Here is an 18,792-nt window from a genome sequence, read left to right on the forward strand (position 1 = left end):
AGCCTGGCCAGAGTTCCACTACAAAAATCAGCAAAACAGCTCCCACATTGACTAGCAGTACTGGAACAGAACAGGTGGTAACATTACTGGAGTGTTTTCATCAACAGCACAGCACTATCAACTATTTGGCATTTGTTTTCAGGGCTATGGTCATCTGCCATCCAACATTGAAGTAACTGTTTGATATCAACAACAACGTTCACTGGAACAGGAATTGTCATCTACAGATACTACCACTGCTGCAATTGACCGTATCTGTCATCTACCACTGATACAATTAACTTCAGCTGTCATCTACCACTGCTGGAATTAACTGCAGCCGTCATCTACCACTGATACAATTAACTGCAGCTGTCATCTACCACTGACACAATTAACTGCAGCTGTCATCTACCACTGCTGGAATTGACTGCAGCTGTCATCTACCACTGATACAATTAACTGCAGCTGTCATCTACCACTGCTACAATTAACTCCAGCTGTCATCTACCACTGATACAATTAACTGCAGCCGTCATCTACCACTGCTGGAATTAACTGCAGAAGTCATCTACCACTGACACACTGAACTGCAGCTGTCATCTACTACTGTTGGAATTAACTGCAGCTGTCATCTACCACTGACACAATTAACTGCAGCTTTTATCTACCACTGACACAATTAACTGCAGCTGTCATCTACCACTGATAGTTGCAGCTGTCATCTACCACTGATACAATTAACTGCAGCTGTCATCTACCATTGCTGGAATTAACTGCAGCTGTCATCTACCACTGATACAATTAACTGCAGCTGTCATCTACCACTGATACAATTAACTGCAGCTGTCATCTACCACTGATACAATTAACTGCAGCTGTCATCTACCACTTACACAATTAACTGCAGCTGTCATCTACCACTGCTGGAATTAACTGCAGCTGTCATCTACCACTGATACAATTAACTATAGCTGTCATCTACCACTGACACAATTAACTGCAGCGGTCATCAACCACTGCAGGAATTAACTGCAGCTGTCATCTACCACTGATACAATTACCTGCAGCTGTCATCTACCACTGCTGGAATTAACTGCAGAAGTCATCTACCGCTGACACATGTAACTGCAGCTGTCATCTACCACTGACACAATTAACTGCAGCTGTCATCTACCACTGATACACTTAACTGCAGCTGTCATCTACCACTGACACAATTAACTGCAGCTGTCATCTACCACTGATAGTTGCAGCTGTCATCTACCACTGATACAATTAACTGCAGCTGTCATCTACTACTGACACAATTAACTGCAGCTGTCATCTACCACTGCTGGAATTAACTGCAGCTGTCATCTACCACTGATACAATTAACCGCAGCTGTCATCTACCACTGCAGGAATTGACTGCAGCTGTCATCTACCAACTGACACAATTAACTGCAGCTGTCATCTACCACTGATACAATTAACTGCAGCTGTCATCTATCACTGACACGTATAACTGCAGCTGTTATCTACCACTGATACAATTAACTGCAGCTGTCATCTACAACTTCTCTTGGCATTTGCACCTGTGTTCTCTACATCAAAGGAAACACGTGGACTCAAGGAGTTTCTGTCCAAAAGAAAGGTCAGTTCTCCATGGTTTTACACAGTGGTCTTCTGTTGTCTCAATAGATTTTTCCCAGAGTGGAATCCTTGTCTAACGAGTAATTGGATTCCAGGTTTACCTGCGGGCACTATACGTACACCATTTTTAGGGGTTTCCCCTACTTAGAGTAAATCAAGGTGTGGAGCGGTTCACTCTACAAAATCATGGAGGATGGACGCTGCCAAGTCCACACGGCATAATTCCCAAACCAAGTTGGAGATTGTTTTGAGCAGTATGTGCATTCTTTGTAAGCAAGCTCTGCCGGTTGCAGTACTGAGCAGTGTGTGGACGGAGGAGTAATTCTACTGTAAAGATATTTCTACAGAGATTCCTGTCCTGAAGCTTTGCTGTGCTTGCTCGTTGCCCCGTCTGTCTTTATTCAGCCAGAATGTTTTGTCCTCGTTTGTCTTTGGTTCATTTTTGTCTTGTTATTGTCACAGGAAACTGTCGACACTCACTTCAGAGAGTCACTGGTCAGCAACTGTCCACAAAAGAGACTTCCTCAGCGGAGCAACAATTATACTCTGGCATTCCACTTTGTCAATAGGTCTGAAATCTGAAGTTGATTTGTAGTCATAACACAATCCAGCACACCCAGCCAGCAACACAAAGCCGGAACCGGATATCCAGGGTCATATACACCCTGTCCTGTGCTGCTAACACTCTACACCGTAATACAGTACTCATGGTGTTCATCTGGTTGTCATAGCAACCTGGATTTAAACAACATTTCTACAGGATTTACTAGAGGATTTATTAAGTAGCCAGGTGAGTGTTTCAAGTTTCTGTCTGAAAATTAGAGTTACCATGCAAATGGATAGGTTGCTTTCGAAAGTGACAGGTTGCTGTCCACAATGGCAGGTTACTGTCCACTGGCAATAGCAGACCTTCGTCAAAATTGGCTGGTAGATGTCCCAATTAGCTGGCCACTGTCTAAAGTGACAGGTACTATATTACAGGATGTATAAATGTTTTTCAATCAACACTCTTAGAGATAGGGCACACCAGCCCTGTCACTACAAACAAGACCGTACTGGAACAGAATCCCTCTCTATCCCTCTGTATCCCTCCCACACCCTGTTTCCCTTGCAGTCCTACTGCAAGCCACACTGATCTCACCTCAAGGCGTTCTCTCATCTTTCCACTAGTACTCGCCATGACGCTCCATCCTTATCATACATATGTACATGTAATCCCACGTCTTGACGTCCACACCCTAGTTAGCTCACCGCCAGCAACCATATTCTAGATAGCACCCAACACACATTTTAACCCTTTAAGAGCCGCCCCATACTTGAATGCGTCGTAAACGACGCATTCAAATGCAAAACTTCAAAAGATCGTAACTCAGTCCAATCTCGCTCAAACCCAGTGATCGAAATATCCAGGGCGAAGAGAAAACTCTCACCTGTCGGGAGAAACAATCCGCGAAGCGCTGCAAGCAACGGTTCCTGAGATAAATCACTCGTAAGTTGAGCCGCGATCGCGGCAATTTCAAAAGCGCGCAGTGCGACTTTAGTATTGAGAATTTTGAGACTTACCGTCACGCTGGTTTACTCGAATTTGCACGGGTTTCACTGTTGATATTGTCAAGAGTACACAGCGAAAAAATTGGAACTCCACGATCGAGTAAAATGAAATATCTGGAGCGGGACGCAATTGGACGCATTTGGGGCATTTTTCGTACTGTCGCTGCGATCTAGCGCTGGATAGACGGTGTGCTGGCTATCATGATCGACTTCATTCTCTTCCTCTCGCGGAGACCTTTCCAGGAAGCCCTAGATTGTGAGGATTGAGTGAGTAGAACTGAAGCTATGATCCAAGAAACACGAAAAAATGCAGAATTTTGAAAATTTCCTGTGGCTCTTAAAGGGTTAACTTGAATTCATTAAGCAGAATATAGCACTAGAGGAGGTGGTTGCTGCCCCACTTTGGAGCTCCCCCCCCGCAAGCAGAGGACACAGCGGGGATTCCATTGAACCTACTACCTACCTACATGTACATGTATGTACTGGTGTGGGGGTTGAGTTCCCTTTTGGGAACGGACACGATAATTTACTTACTTTTTACTGGTGTGGGCATTGAAATCCGGTGAGACGTCAAGCGGCCACGGGGTGCTGGCCATGCAGCTGTCAGTACTGCTGGTCCAGTTCTGCAGTGTTACAGTGCATGTACACGCTAAGCTAGTAAGGTCACCAGCCCTGGCTATTCCACCGGGTTTCTATATATATAGCAGTCACTACTACCACTACCATCAAACCTAATTCCTACCAATATGTCATATACGTATCCTAATGCTATTTAAACATTGATAGTTCCAGCCAGGAACATTCAGCTGCTCTACTAGCATTTGACCACGTTCAAAACAATATCCTATTCATCCAGTTTGTTTTCAAATTTGGCATTGGTTTTCCAGCTCAACTTTGTATGTGACTTCTCTGTTCTTGTTGATGTTTTCCCAGATCTCAATCTCCACCACTGTATTGGATTGATATTACAGTGGTGACTATCACAGACATCCGCCTAATAGCAATAGACCCACTTGGGTATCAAGTCATCATATCAACCTATCAGCCATCAAAGATTTATCGCAGTTGATCTCTACAACAGCACGTTCAACAAAGTACCTACATCAGTACGCTCTCAGTTCCTATCAAGTACACCGCCTCTGCTTCAAAGTTGTCTACTTGTGTTTGGTCTTCACCTGGCTAAGTCAACACCACAACTACAAGTACAACTTGAGAGTTTTCTGCAGAGACTAGGGGAAACTTGGCAGAACAACACTATTGTCTTTTGCTCAAGTCACCAAGGCTAGCTGTGTGGTAGCTTCACCCTTTACATAGCCAAGGTTAGTTCATCCCGCTATATGGACAAGTAACTGCTTGCAAGAGTGAAGTAGCAGTGCTGCCTATGTTTACATACCCCTGACTGACACACTGCACTACTGTATTATTGTGCAATACGGTTGTGGGTGATGATAGGAGTCATACGTCTTGTAGAAAACGTCATGAACTTGGAGTTTGGCTTTCTTGTTGTTGTGTACCCATCCTGTTGGTCTCTCTGTAGCAGAAATTAGTGAAAAATGTCTACTGACTGTAACTATCTGCCTGTGTATTATACTCAGTCTGTGAGCATTCACAAGGAAAAGAGGGGGTTGAAAATGGGAAAATAAGAAGAAGAAAATGTTTGTCACAAGGATTTTAGCAAGGGACCCTTCACTGGTTTCACAATGCTGTGTAATCTCTGACATTCTACTGTGTGCATTCGTGCCTAGGACACTGACCCCACAGCCAGAACAAGATCTGGTGACGTCCTCAAAACATTGTCTCCGCTACTCCACTCACAGATCAATACTTTGGAACAGGTGACTCGCTGAACGTGCAAATTCCTCAGCTGACCGTGGCTATCGACACTTGATATATCATTGCTGCTGCAACATCTGTTCCACCCTCACATCAGCTGCATTCTCACTACAACCCTATACTGTTATTGATTCTGAGCTGTTGACCTGATCTCTGCCTATACAACTTGACTCCGTGCAAACAGAAAACATCATCAAGGAGTGTGTTCTCGGCCATAGACACGGTGAGTTGTTCTCCCTTCCCATTCCTGATATCTAGCACAGTGATGAAGTACATAGTGCTGTGAAATTGCTAGGAACTACATCCCATGAACAAGCCATGCAGGATAACGAATAGCAACTATATATCCGGCCACACCACATCTATTTACAGTGTACAAGACCACACTTATAAAGTTATTGGTGTTGCTCCCCCCCCCCCCCCCCCATCCCCTATCCACACAAGACTAGTCTGATCACTACTCCCCTTCCCCATCCCCTATCCACACAAGACAAGTCTGATCCCTTCCCCCCCCCCCCCCCCAACATCCCCTATCCACACAGGACCAATCTGATCACTACTCACCCCCCCCCCCTGCTATCCACACAAGACAAGTCTGATACCTACTCCCCCCCCCCATCCCCTATCCACACAAGACAAGTCTGATCACTACTCCTCTCCCCCATCCCCTATCCACACAAGACAAGTCTGATCACTACTCCCCCACACCCCATCTCCTATCCACACAAGACAAGTCTGATTACTACTCCCCTCCCCCCTCCCCCTATCCACACAAGACCAGTCTGATCACTACTCCCCCCCCCCCATCCCCTACCCACACAAGACAAGTCTGATCCCTCCCCCCCCCCCCCCCCCCCACATCCCCTATCCACACAGGACCAGTCTGATCACTACTCCCCCCTGCTATCCACACAAGATCAGTCTGATCACTACTCCCCCCCCCCCCATCCCCTATCCACACAAGACAAGTCTGATCACTAGTCCCCCACACCCCATCTCCTATCCACACAAGACAAGTCTGATCACTACTCCCCTTCCCATCTCCTATCCACACAAGACCAGTCTGATCACTACTCCCCCACCCCTCCCCCCCCCCCCTCCCCCCCCATCCCTTATCCACACAAGACAAGTCTGATCACTACTCCCCCCCCCCCCCATCCCCTTTTCACACAAGACAAGTCTGATCACAATTCCCCCCCCTCCTATCCACACAAGACAAGTGTGATCACTACTCCCCTCACACCCCATCTCCTATCCACACAAGACAAGTCTGATCACTAGTCCCCCACACCCCATCTCCTATCCACACAAGACAAGTCTGATCACTACTCCCCCACCCCTCCCCCCTCCCATCCCCTATCCACACAAGACAAGTCTGCTCACTACTCCCCTCCCCCCCCCCTCCACACAAGACATGTCTGATCACTTCTCCTCCCCCATCCCCTATCCACACAAGACAAGTCTGATCACTACTCCCCTTCCCCCCCCCCATCCCCTATCCACACAAGACAAGTCTGATCACTAGTCCCCCACACCCCATCTCCTATCCACACAAGACAAGTCTGATTACTACTCCCCTCCCCCCCCCCCCCATCCACACAAGACCAGTCTGATCACTACTCCCCCCCCCCCCATCCCCTACCCACACAAGACCAGTCTGATCACTACTCCCTCCCCCCCCCCCCATCCCCTACCCACACAAGACAAGTCTGATCCCTCCCCCCTCCCCCCCCCCACATCCCCTATCCACACAGGACCAGTCTGATCACTACTCCCCCCTGCTATCCACACAAGACAAGTGTGATCACTACTCCCCCCCCCCATCCCCTATCCACACAAGACAAGTCTGATCACTAGTCCCCCACACCCCATCTCCTATCCACACAAGACAAGTCTGTTCACTACTCCCCTTCCCATCTCCTATCGACACAAGACCAGTCTGATCACTACTCCCCCACCCCTCCCCCCCTCCCCCCCCATCCCCTATCCACACAAGACAAGTCTGATCACTACTCCCCCCCCCCCCATCCCCTATCCACACAAGACAAGTCTGATCACTAGTCCCCCACACCCCATCTCCTATCAACACAAGACAAGTCTGATTACTACTCCCCTCCCCCCCCCCCCCCTATCCCCTATCCACACAAGACCAGTCTGATCACTACTCCCCTCCCCCCCCCCCCCATCCCCTATCCACACAAGACAAGTCTGATCACTACTCCCCCACACCCCATCTCCTATCCACACAAGACCAGTCTGATCACTACTCCCCCACCCCTCCCCCCCCCCCTCCCCCCCCCATCCCTTATCCACACAAGACAAGTCTGATCACTACTCCCCCCCCATCCCCTTTTCACACAAGACAAGTCTGATCACAATTCCCCCCCCCCCCCCCTATCCACACAAGACAAGTGTGATCACTACTCCCCTCACACCCCATCTCCTATCCACACAAGACAAGTCTGATCACTAGTCCCCCACACCCCATCTCCTATCCACACAAGACAAGTCTGATCACTACTCCCCCACCCCTCCCCCCTCCCATCCCCTATCCACACAAGACAAGTCTGATCACTAGTCCCCCACACCCCATCTCCTATCCACACAAGACAAGTCTGATTACTACTCCCCTCCCCCCCCCCCCCCCTATCCCCTATCCACACAAGACCAGTCTGATCACTACTCCCCTCCCCCCCCCCCCCATCCCCTATCCACACAAGACAAGTCTGATCACTACTCCCCCACACCCCATCTCCTATCCACACAAGACCAGTCTGATCACTACTCCCCTCCCCCCCCCATCCCCTATCCACACAAGACAAGTCTGATCACTACTCCCCCACACCCCATCTCCTATCCACACAAGACCAGTCTGATCACTACTCCCCCACCCCTCCCCCCCCCCCCCCCTCCCCCCCATCCCTTATCCACACAAGACAAGTCTGATCACTACTCCCCCCCCCCCATCCCCTTTTCACACAAGACAAGTCTGATCACAATTCCCCCCCCCCCCCTATCCACACAAGACAAGTGTGATCACTACTCCCCTCACACCCCATCTCCTATCCACACAAGACAAGTCTGATCACTAGTCCCCCACACCCCATCTCCTATCCACACAAGACAAGTCTGATCACTACTCCCCCACCCCTCCCCCCTCCCATCCCCTATCCACACAAGACAAGTCTGCTCACTACTCCCCTCCCCCCCCCCTCCACACAAGACAAGTCTGATCACTTCTCCTCCCCCATCCCCTATCCACACAAGACAAGTCTGATCACTACTCCCCTTCCCCCCCCCCCCCATCCCCTATCCACACAAGACAAGTCTGATCACTAGTCCCCCACACCCCATCTCCTATCCACACAAGACAAGTCTGATTACTACTCCCCTCCCCCCCCCCCCCCCCTATCCACACAAGACCAGTCTGATCACTACTCCCCCCCCCCATCCCCTACCCACACAAGACCAGTCTGATCACTACTCCCTCCCCCCCCCCCCCATCCCCTACCCACACAAGACAAGTCTGATCCCTCCCCCCTCCCCCCCACATCCCCTATCCACACAGGACCAGTCTGATCACTACTCCCCCCTGCTATCCACACAAGACAAGTGTGATCACTACTCCCCCCCCCATCCCCTATCCACACAAGACAAGTCTGATCACTAGTCCCCCACACCCCATCTCCTATCCACACAAGACAAGTCTGATCACTACTCCCCTTCCCATCTCCTATCGACACAAGACCAGTCTGATCACTACTCCCCCACCCCTCCCCCCCCCTCCCCCCCATCCCCTATCCACACAAGACAAGTCTGATCACTACTCCCCCCCCCCCCCCCCATCCCCTATCCACACAAGACAAGTCTGATCACTAGTCCCCCACACCCCATCTCCTATCCACACAAGACAAGTCTGATTACTACTCCCCTCCCCCCCCCCTATCCCCTATCCACACAAGACCAGTCTGATCACTACTCCCCTCCCCCCCCCATCCCCTATCCACACAAGACAAGTCTGATCACTAGTCCCCCACACCCCATCTCCTATCCACACAAGACAAGTCTGATTACTACTCCCCTCCCCCCCCCCCCCCCCCCATCCCCTATCCACACAAGACCAGTCTGATCACTACTCCCCCCCCCCCCATCCTCTATCCACACAAGACAAGTCTGATCACTAGTCCCCCACACCCCATCTCCTATCCACACAAGACAAGTCTGATTACTACTCCCCCCCCCCTCCCTATCCACACAAGACCAGTCTGATCACTACTCCCCCCCCCCCCATCCCCTACCCACACAAGACCAGTCTGATCACTACTCCCTCCCCCCCCCCCCCATCCCCTACCCACACAAGACAAGTCTGATCACTAGTCCCCCACACCCCATCTCCTATCCACACAAGACAAGTCTGATTACTACTCCCCTCCCCCCCCCCCCCCATCCCCTATCCACACAAGACCAGTCTGATCACTACTCCCCCCCCCCCATCCTCTATCCACACAAGACAAGTCTGATCACTAGTCCCCCACACCCCATCTCCTATCCACACAAGACAAGTCTGATTACTACTCCCCCCCCCCCCCCCCTCCCTATCCACACAAGACCAGTCTGATCACTACTCCCCCCCCCCCCCATCCCCTATCCACACAAGACAAGTCTGATCACTAGTCCCCCACACCCCATCTCCTATCCACACAAGACAAGTCTGATTACTACTCCCCTCCCCCCCCCCCCTCCCATCCCCTATCCACACAAGACCAGTCTGATCACTACTCCCCCCCCCCCCCCCCCATCCCCTATCCACACAAGACAAGTCTGATCACTAGTCCCCCACACCCCATCTCCTATCCACACAAGACAAGTCTGATTACTACTCCCCTCCCCCCCCCCCCATCCCCTATCCACACAAGACCAGTCTGATCACTACTCCCCCCCCCCCCCCCCCATCCCCTATCCACACAAGACAAGTCTGATCACTAGTCCCCCACACCCCATCTCCTATCCACACAAGACAAGTCTGATTACTACTCCCCTCCCCTCCCCCCCCCCCCCCTATCCCCTATCCACACAAGACAAGTCTGATCACTACTCCCCCCACACCCCATCCCCTATCCACACAAGCCGAGTTTGATCACTACTCCCCCCCCCCCCTTCTCTCTTCATACTAGAGAACTCTGATCACTATTCCACCCTTCTCCCCCCCCCCCCCTCCCATACCCCTTTCCACACAAGACACTTCTCATCACGATGAACCCTCCTCCTCTACCCCTCTTCACACAATTCCCATCACTATGCCCCCCCCCCCTCTCCCCTCTCACCACCATTGTGATTCACTCATACTGCTTTAGTCATCTTCATGGGATGTAGTTCAGCAAATCCTGCAACTTTAGTTAACATAGCATTTTGTCTGTCGGACCCTTGTGTTGCTACTGTCATTGGTGCATCATAACTTTACCCACTAACGGTGCATTCAGATGGGCGGATTTGGCGGTTTGGCGGAATAAACAGCGGGAAAAGACGAGAGGCATTCAGATGCTCTCTCCATTCGCACTAGCGATTTGTAGACATTGGGTTGTGGGGTTAAAGGTTTCGAACTTTCAACACATTCGTTCGGCTTCGTAGTTGCGAGTTGGAGAGAGACGAGTTAATCAAAGGGGATGTATGGTCTAGAATCAAAATTTTACTACTCGTATTCTTCAGGGCGGTGAGTCGAATGGTCTTGGTCCGAGGATGCTGAGACACTCATTTTGTCCCAGATTGCTCAACCGAAACAGGGTTACTGAACCATACTAGATGGGGATTTATACGCAAAACGTCACTAAAAGCGCCATTTCTTTCTTATAAAAGGACGGATGAACAAGATTGGCCAATATGTTGTAGTCTTTTGGATGCTGAATGGACTGATTTTGGTCCTTGAAGGCTGCGATGCAGCGCATTCACCCCTTATTCCCAATCGAACACGGTTGAGTAAGCGGACACATTCTGATGCGAACACCAGTCACCTGGTTACTGTGCATGCAGGCTTAAACTTGCAAACAAAAGATCAACTAAAGTGACAGGAACGCGCGCTAGTAGGCTGTTAGTTGGAGCCTGCAGGAACAATGACCAAGTGATTGCTGTACGCATCAGCACCTGACTGCTTACTCAACCGTGATCAGGAATAAGGGCCGAACGCTGCACTGCAGCCTCCTCACACCACAACCACTCGACTCAGCGTCCAAAACACAACAACAGATAGGTCAGCCTCATTCTTCCGTGATTTTAAAAGGACAATTTGGCACTTTTAGTGACGCTTTGTATAGAAATCTCCATCTAGAGTTCAGTCGCCCAGTTTCAGTGGAAGTGGCGAGTTGGATTGGGCAATCTGGGATGAAGGGAGCGTCTCAGCTTCCTCGTACCAAGACCATTTGACTCAGCGCCCTGAAGACTACGAGTAGTAAAATTTTGATTTCCGACAATGCAAACCCTATCAAACTATAGTTTTTTTGCAGCATTCTGAGGTTGCAGAATCCTGCTGAACCGTGCACAACTTTTGAAATATTTTCAACAGGCAGTGTGCTCGGAAAACCCTCCTCCCCTGTTCATTCTGTTCCCCGACGGCTCCCAATTTTTCTTGCGTTGCCGGTGCAGGATCAGAAGACTACATGGACACTTCTTGGTAGCTGCGCATAGCCGGCATACTACATATCTGACGAGAACAAGAAGCAAGGCAGTACAGATGCCAGAGCCAACACAACAAACTTTGCATGTAACCACAATACACCAACTTTTGTCTTCGAGCAAGTATTAGCAGTTGGCCGTTCACACTCGGGAAACCTTTTCTTGCGGGAATGGCTGCGTATGGGAAAGATTTAGCGATCGAGATCAAAGGAAATGTCACATGAGCCATGAAATCAAGGAAAATTGTCCGAGAATGCAACTTTTCACGCCTGTCTGAATGCACCCAAAAGAAAAATTATATTCCCATAATCAACACTGAACGTCATTTTGGCAAGAAATACATAATTTGAGTAGGCCTCCAGAATAGGCCACTTCATCACAGAATCGGTATTCAGAGATCCTCAGACGATTGCTTCAGTGCTCCTGTTTCCTGATGATATACATTTTATTCTTGTACAACATAATTATCTTCTTTCTTTGGTGTAGCCCTAGTCTTTATGAATGCTTATACTATACTAAGGAGGTATTGCCATTCTAAATCTATCCTTTCTCCTTTTCTCTTTGTTCTTTCCGAATTGTCCACAGATTCTGAACTAAAGTGTCAGTGCCATTGCCGCGTCATCTCCATCTTTGACCTCATCTACCTGCAACACACCAACTAGTAAAGGTCTGGTTAGTCAATCAACTTCGCCTAGTACAGCCCTTGCCGAAGTCAACAACCGACACCAGCCTGATCATCCCCAGCCTCAGCAATGAAGACCAACCAGGCACTCGCACTCAAAGACCTCGAGGAACGGCTAAGAAATGAACTTCAGCATAACGTCCCTGATATCATGGATCACCTGGAGAGCGATCACAACTTGCTGCAGCACACGAGTTATGAGTTTGCCAAAATCACACACCGCATGTTGACTGGCCATGAACAGATCAGTTTGCTAATCGGTTATTTCCTGACTCTGTCCGGTCAGAAGGGAAAGAAGGTGTTCGCAATGTTTTGCAATGTTCTACGTCAGATCAACTTTGAGCAGCTTGCCAAGGAGCTGGAAAGCAAGGAAGAAATGTACGATCAAGGAACTTTGTCCAGCCAATCCAGTGGTGACATGGAGTTCCACGGATGGGAGTGTAAACGCTCTGCTCCATTCCTACCAGAAACCTTCCCATCGCCATCTACTGGATTACAACAAGCAGCCACCAATGCAGCCCCTGCCAGTGTACAGAAGAGCCAAACAACAACTCAACAACAACAACAACCGCAGGCTGATGTTGAACCATTGCTAGCCCACTATCGTAAGCGTCTTCTTCAACTTTGTCGAATCGAGAGCAAGAGGACTGCTCTACCAGGAATTGGTACACGGCGTGAAGGACAGACTGATGTTCGCAGTTTCTACACTAGCGTGCAGGCCTTAACACTGGAGCAAGCTGAACAACAACTGAATGAAAAGGGTGGAAAAACAGAGAGATGCAGCATGACAACGAGATCAATACCAATACGTCGAGCATCACAACTTCTGCAACGTAAACTAGGTGAGCATGTGCCATCACATTATGATAACGACCGCAGATCACTTGTTGAAAGCAGCATGCTTGTTTCTCCAGCTGGCAGCGGGAAAAGCACAGTGTGTAAGATGCTTTTGTCCGACCACTACCATAACAACACTGACAGCAGCAGCAGCAGCAGTGCTGTACCTTCTTGCAGTGCTGTTGACAGCGGTACATGCACCAGTGCTACTGATCCTGATTCCACATGCCAAGCTAACACTACAACCAGCAAGGATGTAACTGCTACCAACAGTGGTAACGCCTCCACCATGACAGGCAGTCTTAGCACCTCTTCCAACACAAACAGCAGCAGCACCGACACTATCACCAGCAGCAGCAGCACCAGCAGCAGCGTCGACACTATCACCAGCAGCACCACCAGCAGCAGCACCGACACTTTCACCAGCAGCACCACCAGCAGTCCCACCACCACCACCAGCAGCAGCACCGACACTATCACCAGCAGCAGCACCACCAGCAGCAGCAGCAGTTCATGTGTTAGCAGCAACGAAAACAGTGCAAAGGGCAAAATTGATGATGGCAAAAGTAGTGGAAGCAGAGATGGGGCCAACATTGAAAAAACCCGTGGGAGCAGCACTGAGAGCAGCGGTGGGAGAAGTCGGAGACAACATGCCGAAAAGGAGATGGAGTTTAGAAGAGATGCAGTGCTCTCCAATTTCAACTATGTCGTACATCTACCTTGCCGTGATGTGGATAGAGTCTGCAGTTACAATTGGTCTACTCTACTTGGCCTGGATGAGCAATGTCTGCATCTAGACACACACCAGCAAGACCAAATGATCGAGTACCTAGAGGATCAATCACAACAAGTCCTGTTCATTGTCGATGGATTGGACGAAATTGGTAAAGATGTGCTCGAGGAACGATCAGCTCTCTCTGCTCTCGTCCATCGTGAGCGGTTTGCTGACTCCCGAATCTTGTTGACAAGCCGTCCTTGTCAGCTAGCATCCACGCTTGCAAAAGAATGTGAAGAACACTATTGGCTGGCTGGATTCAACGATCATCAACTCGAACGCTACTGCCTTCGTAATCTTGGTGAAGATCTGGGCCAGTCTTGTTGGGACGAGCTATGCGAGGTTAGCTTAGGCCACGTCAAAGAAGCACTGAAGTCCTCCCCATTGCTATGTGCAATGCTCTGTGAGCTCTACCGAAGTCGTCAGAATGTACCGAGGTGTGCAACCATGATGTACTCCGGCTTTGTCAAGCAAGCTGCAAACCTGCGTGGCTGGCAGTTGCAAGCTGATGGAGTCAGCCTTGAGAGCCTCACACTGAGTAACAGCTTGGCTCGTGCCACAACAACAGAGGAGGACGAAGAGGAACACTCTGCTCCACTGTGGACAACTCGTAGCAGTCAACCCCATCACTGTGTACCAGCATCAACTGATACAGCCCACACCGCAGCTGTCAGTGGAGATACTGTACTAATACAACGTAGCAGTGATACGGAGCAATCGCATCAATGTATGAGCAAACGTGCACAGAACGAGCTTGGTCGTGTAGCTCTCATGTGCTTGAATAGAAAGCAAGTACTGATTCCTAAAAGCGCCTTGTCCAGTGAGTGCATTAATGCAGCTTGCTCTATTGGTCTCCTTGTTGAGAGTAACACAGGTATTGGCAATGTACCACATTCACAGGCAAAACCATGTGTCTACTTCGTACACTATTCACTACAGGAGTACTTTGCAGCACAGTATTTGTGTGCAGATCCTGAGCATGCTCAAGCGGTGAGAGAATGTGCACGAGATGGTTATGGTGTTGGTGAGGAGACAGCACCATTCTGGGCATTTGTTTGTGGTTCTGCAACTAGCAAGCAACTAGCAGAGATCATCAGTATACTAAAATCAGCAATGTTAGAACATGGCCGGACTGTTACCAACGCTACTCGTTCTCTCCTGTCCTACTTCATGGAGCATGTCAACACCAGACCAACCCTCGCAGAACAAGCAATGTTGGGTTCGGCCACAAGTGAGGAGACCAGTTACCTCTCCAAGGCAGTGGACAGCATTGCTGCTGATGGACTAAGACTGGATAATGTCCGACTTGGAATGAGTGATGTACTGGCTCTACAGTGTGTACATGATCATGCAACTACTATCAAGCTACTGGATCTCTCCAATTGCAACCTCACAGCAGAGACGTGCAACATACTCACACTGTCCAAGGCTGAAGAGCTACAACTGGGGGTGAATCCATGCAGTGCCAGTCTGGTGGAAATGGCAGCAAGATCTCTATCTTGTCCAGGCAGCAAAGTGAGAAACCTTGGGCTTGAAACGTGTGATCTATCAGCATGTACCTATCCAGCTCTGCTGGCATGTGTGCAAGCTAAGAATCTCCAGGGATTACGGTTGCTTAACAATAAGGAACTTGGAAATGGCTTTCTGGAGTATCTACAACAGACACTCTACAGTGAGTGTCAGCTTACATACCTTGATCTGCAGAATGTTGGTCTGACAGTTGGTTGTGGAAGTCAATTGGCTGCACTCATCACCAAACTGCCACAGCTTCAGCGACTGGATATGAGCTGCAATAACCTCAGCAACTCAGACATGGAGCAAGTTCTGGCCGCTTTGAATACCAATGTCGTTGAGGTAGTCTGGGTCAATGACCTCGATGATGCTATCGTTCCAGCTATCCGTGAGTTCTATCAGAGAAAGAACGGAAAGCAGCAGCAGCGACATTCATCAACTAGCACCTCTCAAGCAGTTCAGAATGGCCACACATGTGATGTACAGTTACAAGGATGTAATGTGACCAGAGAAGGCCTGGAAACCATAGCAACAGCACAGTGCTTATCACGTGGTGATCTGGTGTTCACTGGTCTACACTTTGTAAACAGTGATGGTGTAGGGGAACGGGATCTGCGGCAAAAGTTGCTCAAGTCCCGTGCCAATCTCTACATGCAATACATTGGTGATACTGGCGCACAGCAGATTGCTCCAGCTATTGGCTATAATGGCAGGGATCACTATATGTACTACATAGCCCATCAAACCATCCAGAAAGTCATCCCAGTCATGGCTGTCAACACAACTATGGAGATACTAGATCTCCGGTACTGCAACATAACCAACACTGGTGCAGAGGTGCTTGCCGAGCAAGGTCTGGCACACAACAACACACTCCGAGTGGTCGATTTATCGCACAACAACATTGGACTGCGTGGATTGTGCTCAGTACTCAGAGCATGTCGTCAACGCACTCCATCATCTCCACTGGCATTGGTTATGTCAGATAACAACATCTTTCCTACATATGAACAACTGCCAGCGCTCCAACAGCCACAACAGCAGCAGCAAGTTGATGTTATCCGTCCAGTCACGAGTCTACTGTCACAGTGCACAGGGATTGTTTGTCTCGCACTTCCAGGGACAGGACTGGATGATGACCCTGGAGCTGAGTTCATCACATGTCTACGCAGTAATCAGTCTATTAAGTGGCTCACACTTGGCCGTAATGCCTTGAGTGATCGCAGCGCTGGTGCACTGTGTGTTGCTATGGAGACCAACACCACACTGAAGACCATCGCACTGTACAAGAACAACGTGACAGATGATGGAGTGAAGCAGCTCATCAGCTCACCTGGTGTACAGCGTATGCACGCTGTAGCATTGGGTGACAATCCATGTCACACAGAGCAGTTCAGAATGCCGCTGTTTGACGGGTCGATCTCATATACCCCAAGTAGTCTTCTGGAACTCACGAAGCGACCTGATTGAACAGCTGGATTAATATGACAGTGAGTGTTTTCAGTCACGTGATCAATATTCTGCTGGCCATAGACTCTTCCTGTTCTCTAGTCTCATAATGACCATTTCATGGAGCAGCCTTGAAACTGGAAATAGCTGCTACACTTGAATAGACGGAATGCATGATAGTACCCGCAGTGTTTGAGTTACCTGAGAGAGACAACTACAGTTGAAATCTATACTTTTTCTCACATCAGCAATGTTTAGTGAGAGCTAGCATAGTTGGTTTAGATCACTTGTCAGACATTTCTTCAGTACGATCTTCACAACACACACTTCATTCCCAAAACATGTAGAGATCACAGTGCAAGAAGCAACATATCCACCAGCATCATTGTCTTTCTCTCCAGTAATTCCATGTTGCCGTATAATGCAACATACCCAGCAACTCCCCTGTAACCATGGTGACAGCTATGTTACAGAATATACACTCACAGAGCATGGATAGTGTTGTCCTTTTCTTACACCCTTCCTCCCCTTCCATTTCCATCATTGAATTATGCTAGTTTTGGATGAATTCTCTAAAAGAAGATCATGCTTCTAGAGGTAATCTCCTAGTGTGTTGCAGTGCTGTATGGGAGGAGGTGGCTGGAGCAAAGGAAGGGAGGGGAGCTGAGGGGAGGGAGACGGGAAGGGGAGAGTGACAGGGAGGGAAGCGGAGGGGAATGATACAGGGACGGGAGGGAGACGGGTAGGGGAGCAGAGGGAAAGGGGAGCGGAGGGGAGGCAGAGCGGAAGGGAGTGAGACTAGGAGGGCAGGAAGAGCTTTGAAAGAAGAGCGGAGTGAAGGTTTCGGACTCGGCAAGCTTGTTACAGGCACCCGAGGTGCTCCGCAGGGTTCAGTCCTGGGTCCGCTGCTCTCCAGCCCCACACCACAGACGTACAGACTGTTTCCTCCCTGACTATGTCAATCCAGTTTGCAGACGATAATATTATAGCCTTGACTTCCAGACGCCGCAGCCCTGACCTCGTCTCGTCTGAGCTCACAACAGGAGTCAGTAGCGTAGCTCGCTGGCTAGCCTACAGTGGTTTAATCCTCAGCGCCACCACGAGTCAGCTGCTTGTCTTTGCAGGATCAGATGGCTAATATTGGAAGGGGGCAATGGTTGACGATAACGCATAGTGGAAGCTTCGGAAGGATGAATTGTTTTTTGATTTATACAATTGAGTGCAGTAACAGTTCAACTTCCCACCTGGCTCCTTCATTCAACTGGACATAACCACATATAGTGTAGTGATGCATGCCAAACAAACCTCTTTTTGCACAGCTACATGAAGCTACTTGTACACATCATGTGACGCTGACCAAGGCAAAGTTTGGCAAGAGAACATACATTGTACATCAGTACATGTACACATACTCTGACCAAGGCACAGTTTGGCAAGAGAACATACATTATACATCAGTGCATGTACACATACTCTGACCAAGGCACAGTTTGGCAAGAGAACATACATTGTACATCAGTGCATGTACAGTAAAATAATTTAGTATAATAGTAGATTGGATACACTGCGGAATACCATCTTCAAAGTACTAATTTTCCAGGACCCTGCATTACACTATACCCGGTCAACAATTAACCTTGGATACACTGTACCTCGAATATAACAGAGGAGGAGGAACCGCAGCGGCACATGCGAGAAGAGACGCACCGATAAAGATTTCATCTTGAGAATTGTAAAGCAATAAAACATGGGTTGTTTGGACCCATTCATAGAAAAGTTGCTCGCTCCCCACACCGAAGCTTGCGTTTTTTCACCGACTTCACTGGACACTTGACTCATGATAGCCATCCAGAGCACACGAGAAGTCCATCGA

General features: G+C 49.1%; 1 protein-coding gene across 2 annotated transcripts; it reads left to right on the top strand.

Moving 5' to 3' along the window:
- Positions 1 to 1,339: 1,339 nt before the first annotated feature.
- On the top strand, positions 1,340 to 17,518 carry LOC135819502 (uncharacterized). 2 transcript variants are annotated; one of them, XM_065332717.1, is made up of 5 exons: positions 1,340 to 1,615; positions 2,077 to 2,404; positions 4,099 to 4,484; positions 4,911 to 5,221; positions 12,250 to 17,518. In XM_065332717.1, exon 5 carries the CDS (start codon positions 12,417 to 12,419, stop codon positions 16,938 to 16,940), a length of 4,524 nt encoding a protein of 1,507 aa, XP_065188789.1. In that variant the 5' UTR covers positions 1,340 to 1,615; positions 2,077 to 2,404; positions 4,099 to 4,484; positions 4,911 to 5,221; positions 12,250 to 12,416; the 3' UTR covers positions 16,941 to 17,518. The 2 variants fall into 2 exon arrangements, with proteins under 2 accessions (XP_065188789.1, XP_065188790.1); XM_065332718.1 differs by having other exon boundaries at positions 4,983 to 5,221.
- Positions 17,519 to 18,792: the final 1,274 nt, after the last annotated feature.

The sequence above is a fragment of the Sycon ciliatum genome, chromosome 6 (assembly GCF_964019385.1).
Source record: "Sycon ciliatum chromosome 6, ocSycCili1.1, whole genome shotgun sequence".
In the NCBI taxonomy this organism is placed as follows: Eukaryota; Metazoa; Porifera; class Calcarea; order Leucosolenida; family Sycettidae; genus Sycon; species Sycon ciliatum.

What these genes read in the sequence shown, in the direction of transcription:
- LOC135819502 (XM_065332717.1), top strand. Translation starts at nt 12,417, where the DNA reads ATGAAGACCAACCAGGCACTCGCACTCAAAGACCTCGAGGAACGGCTA.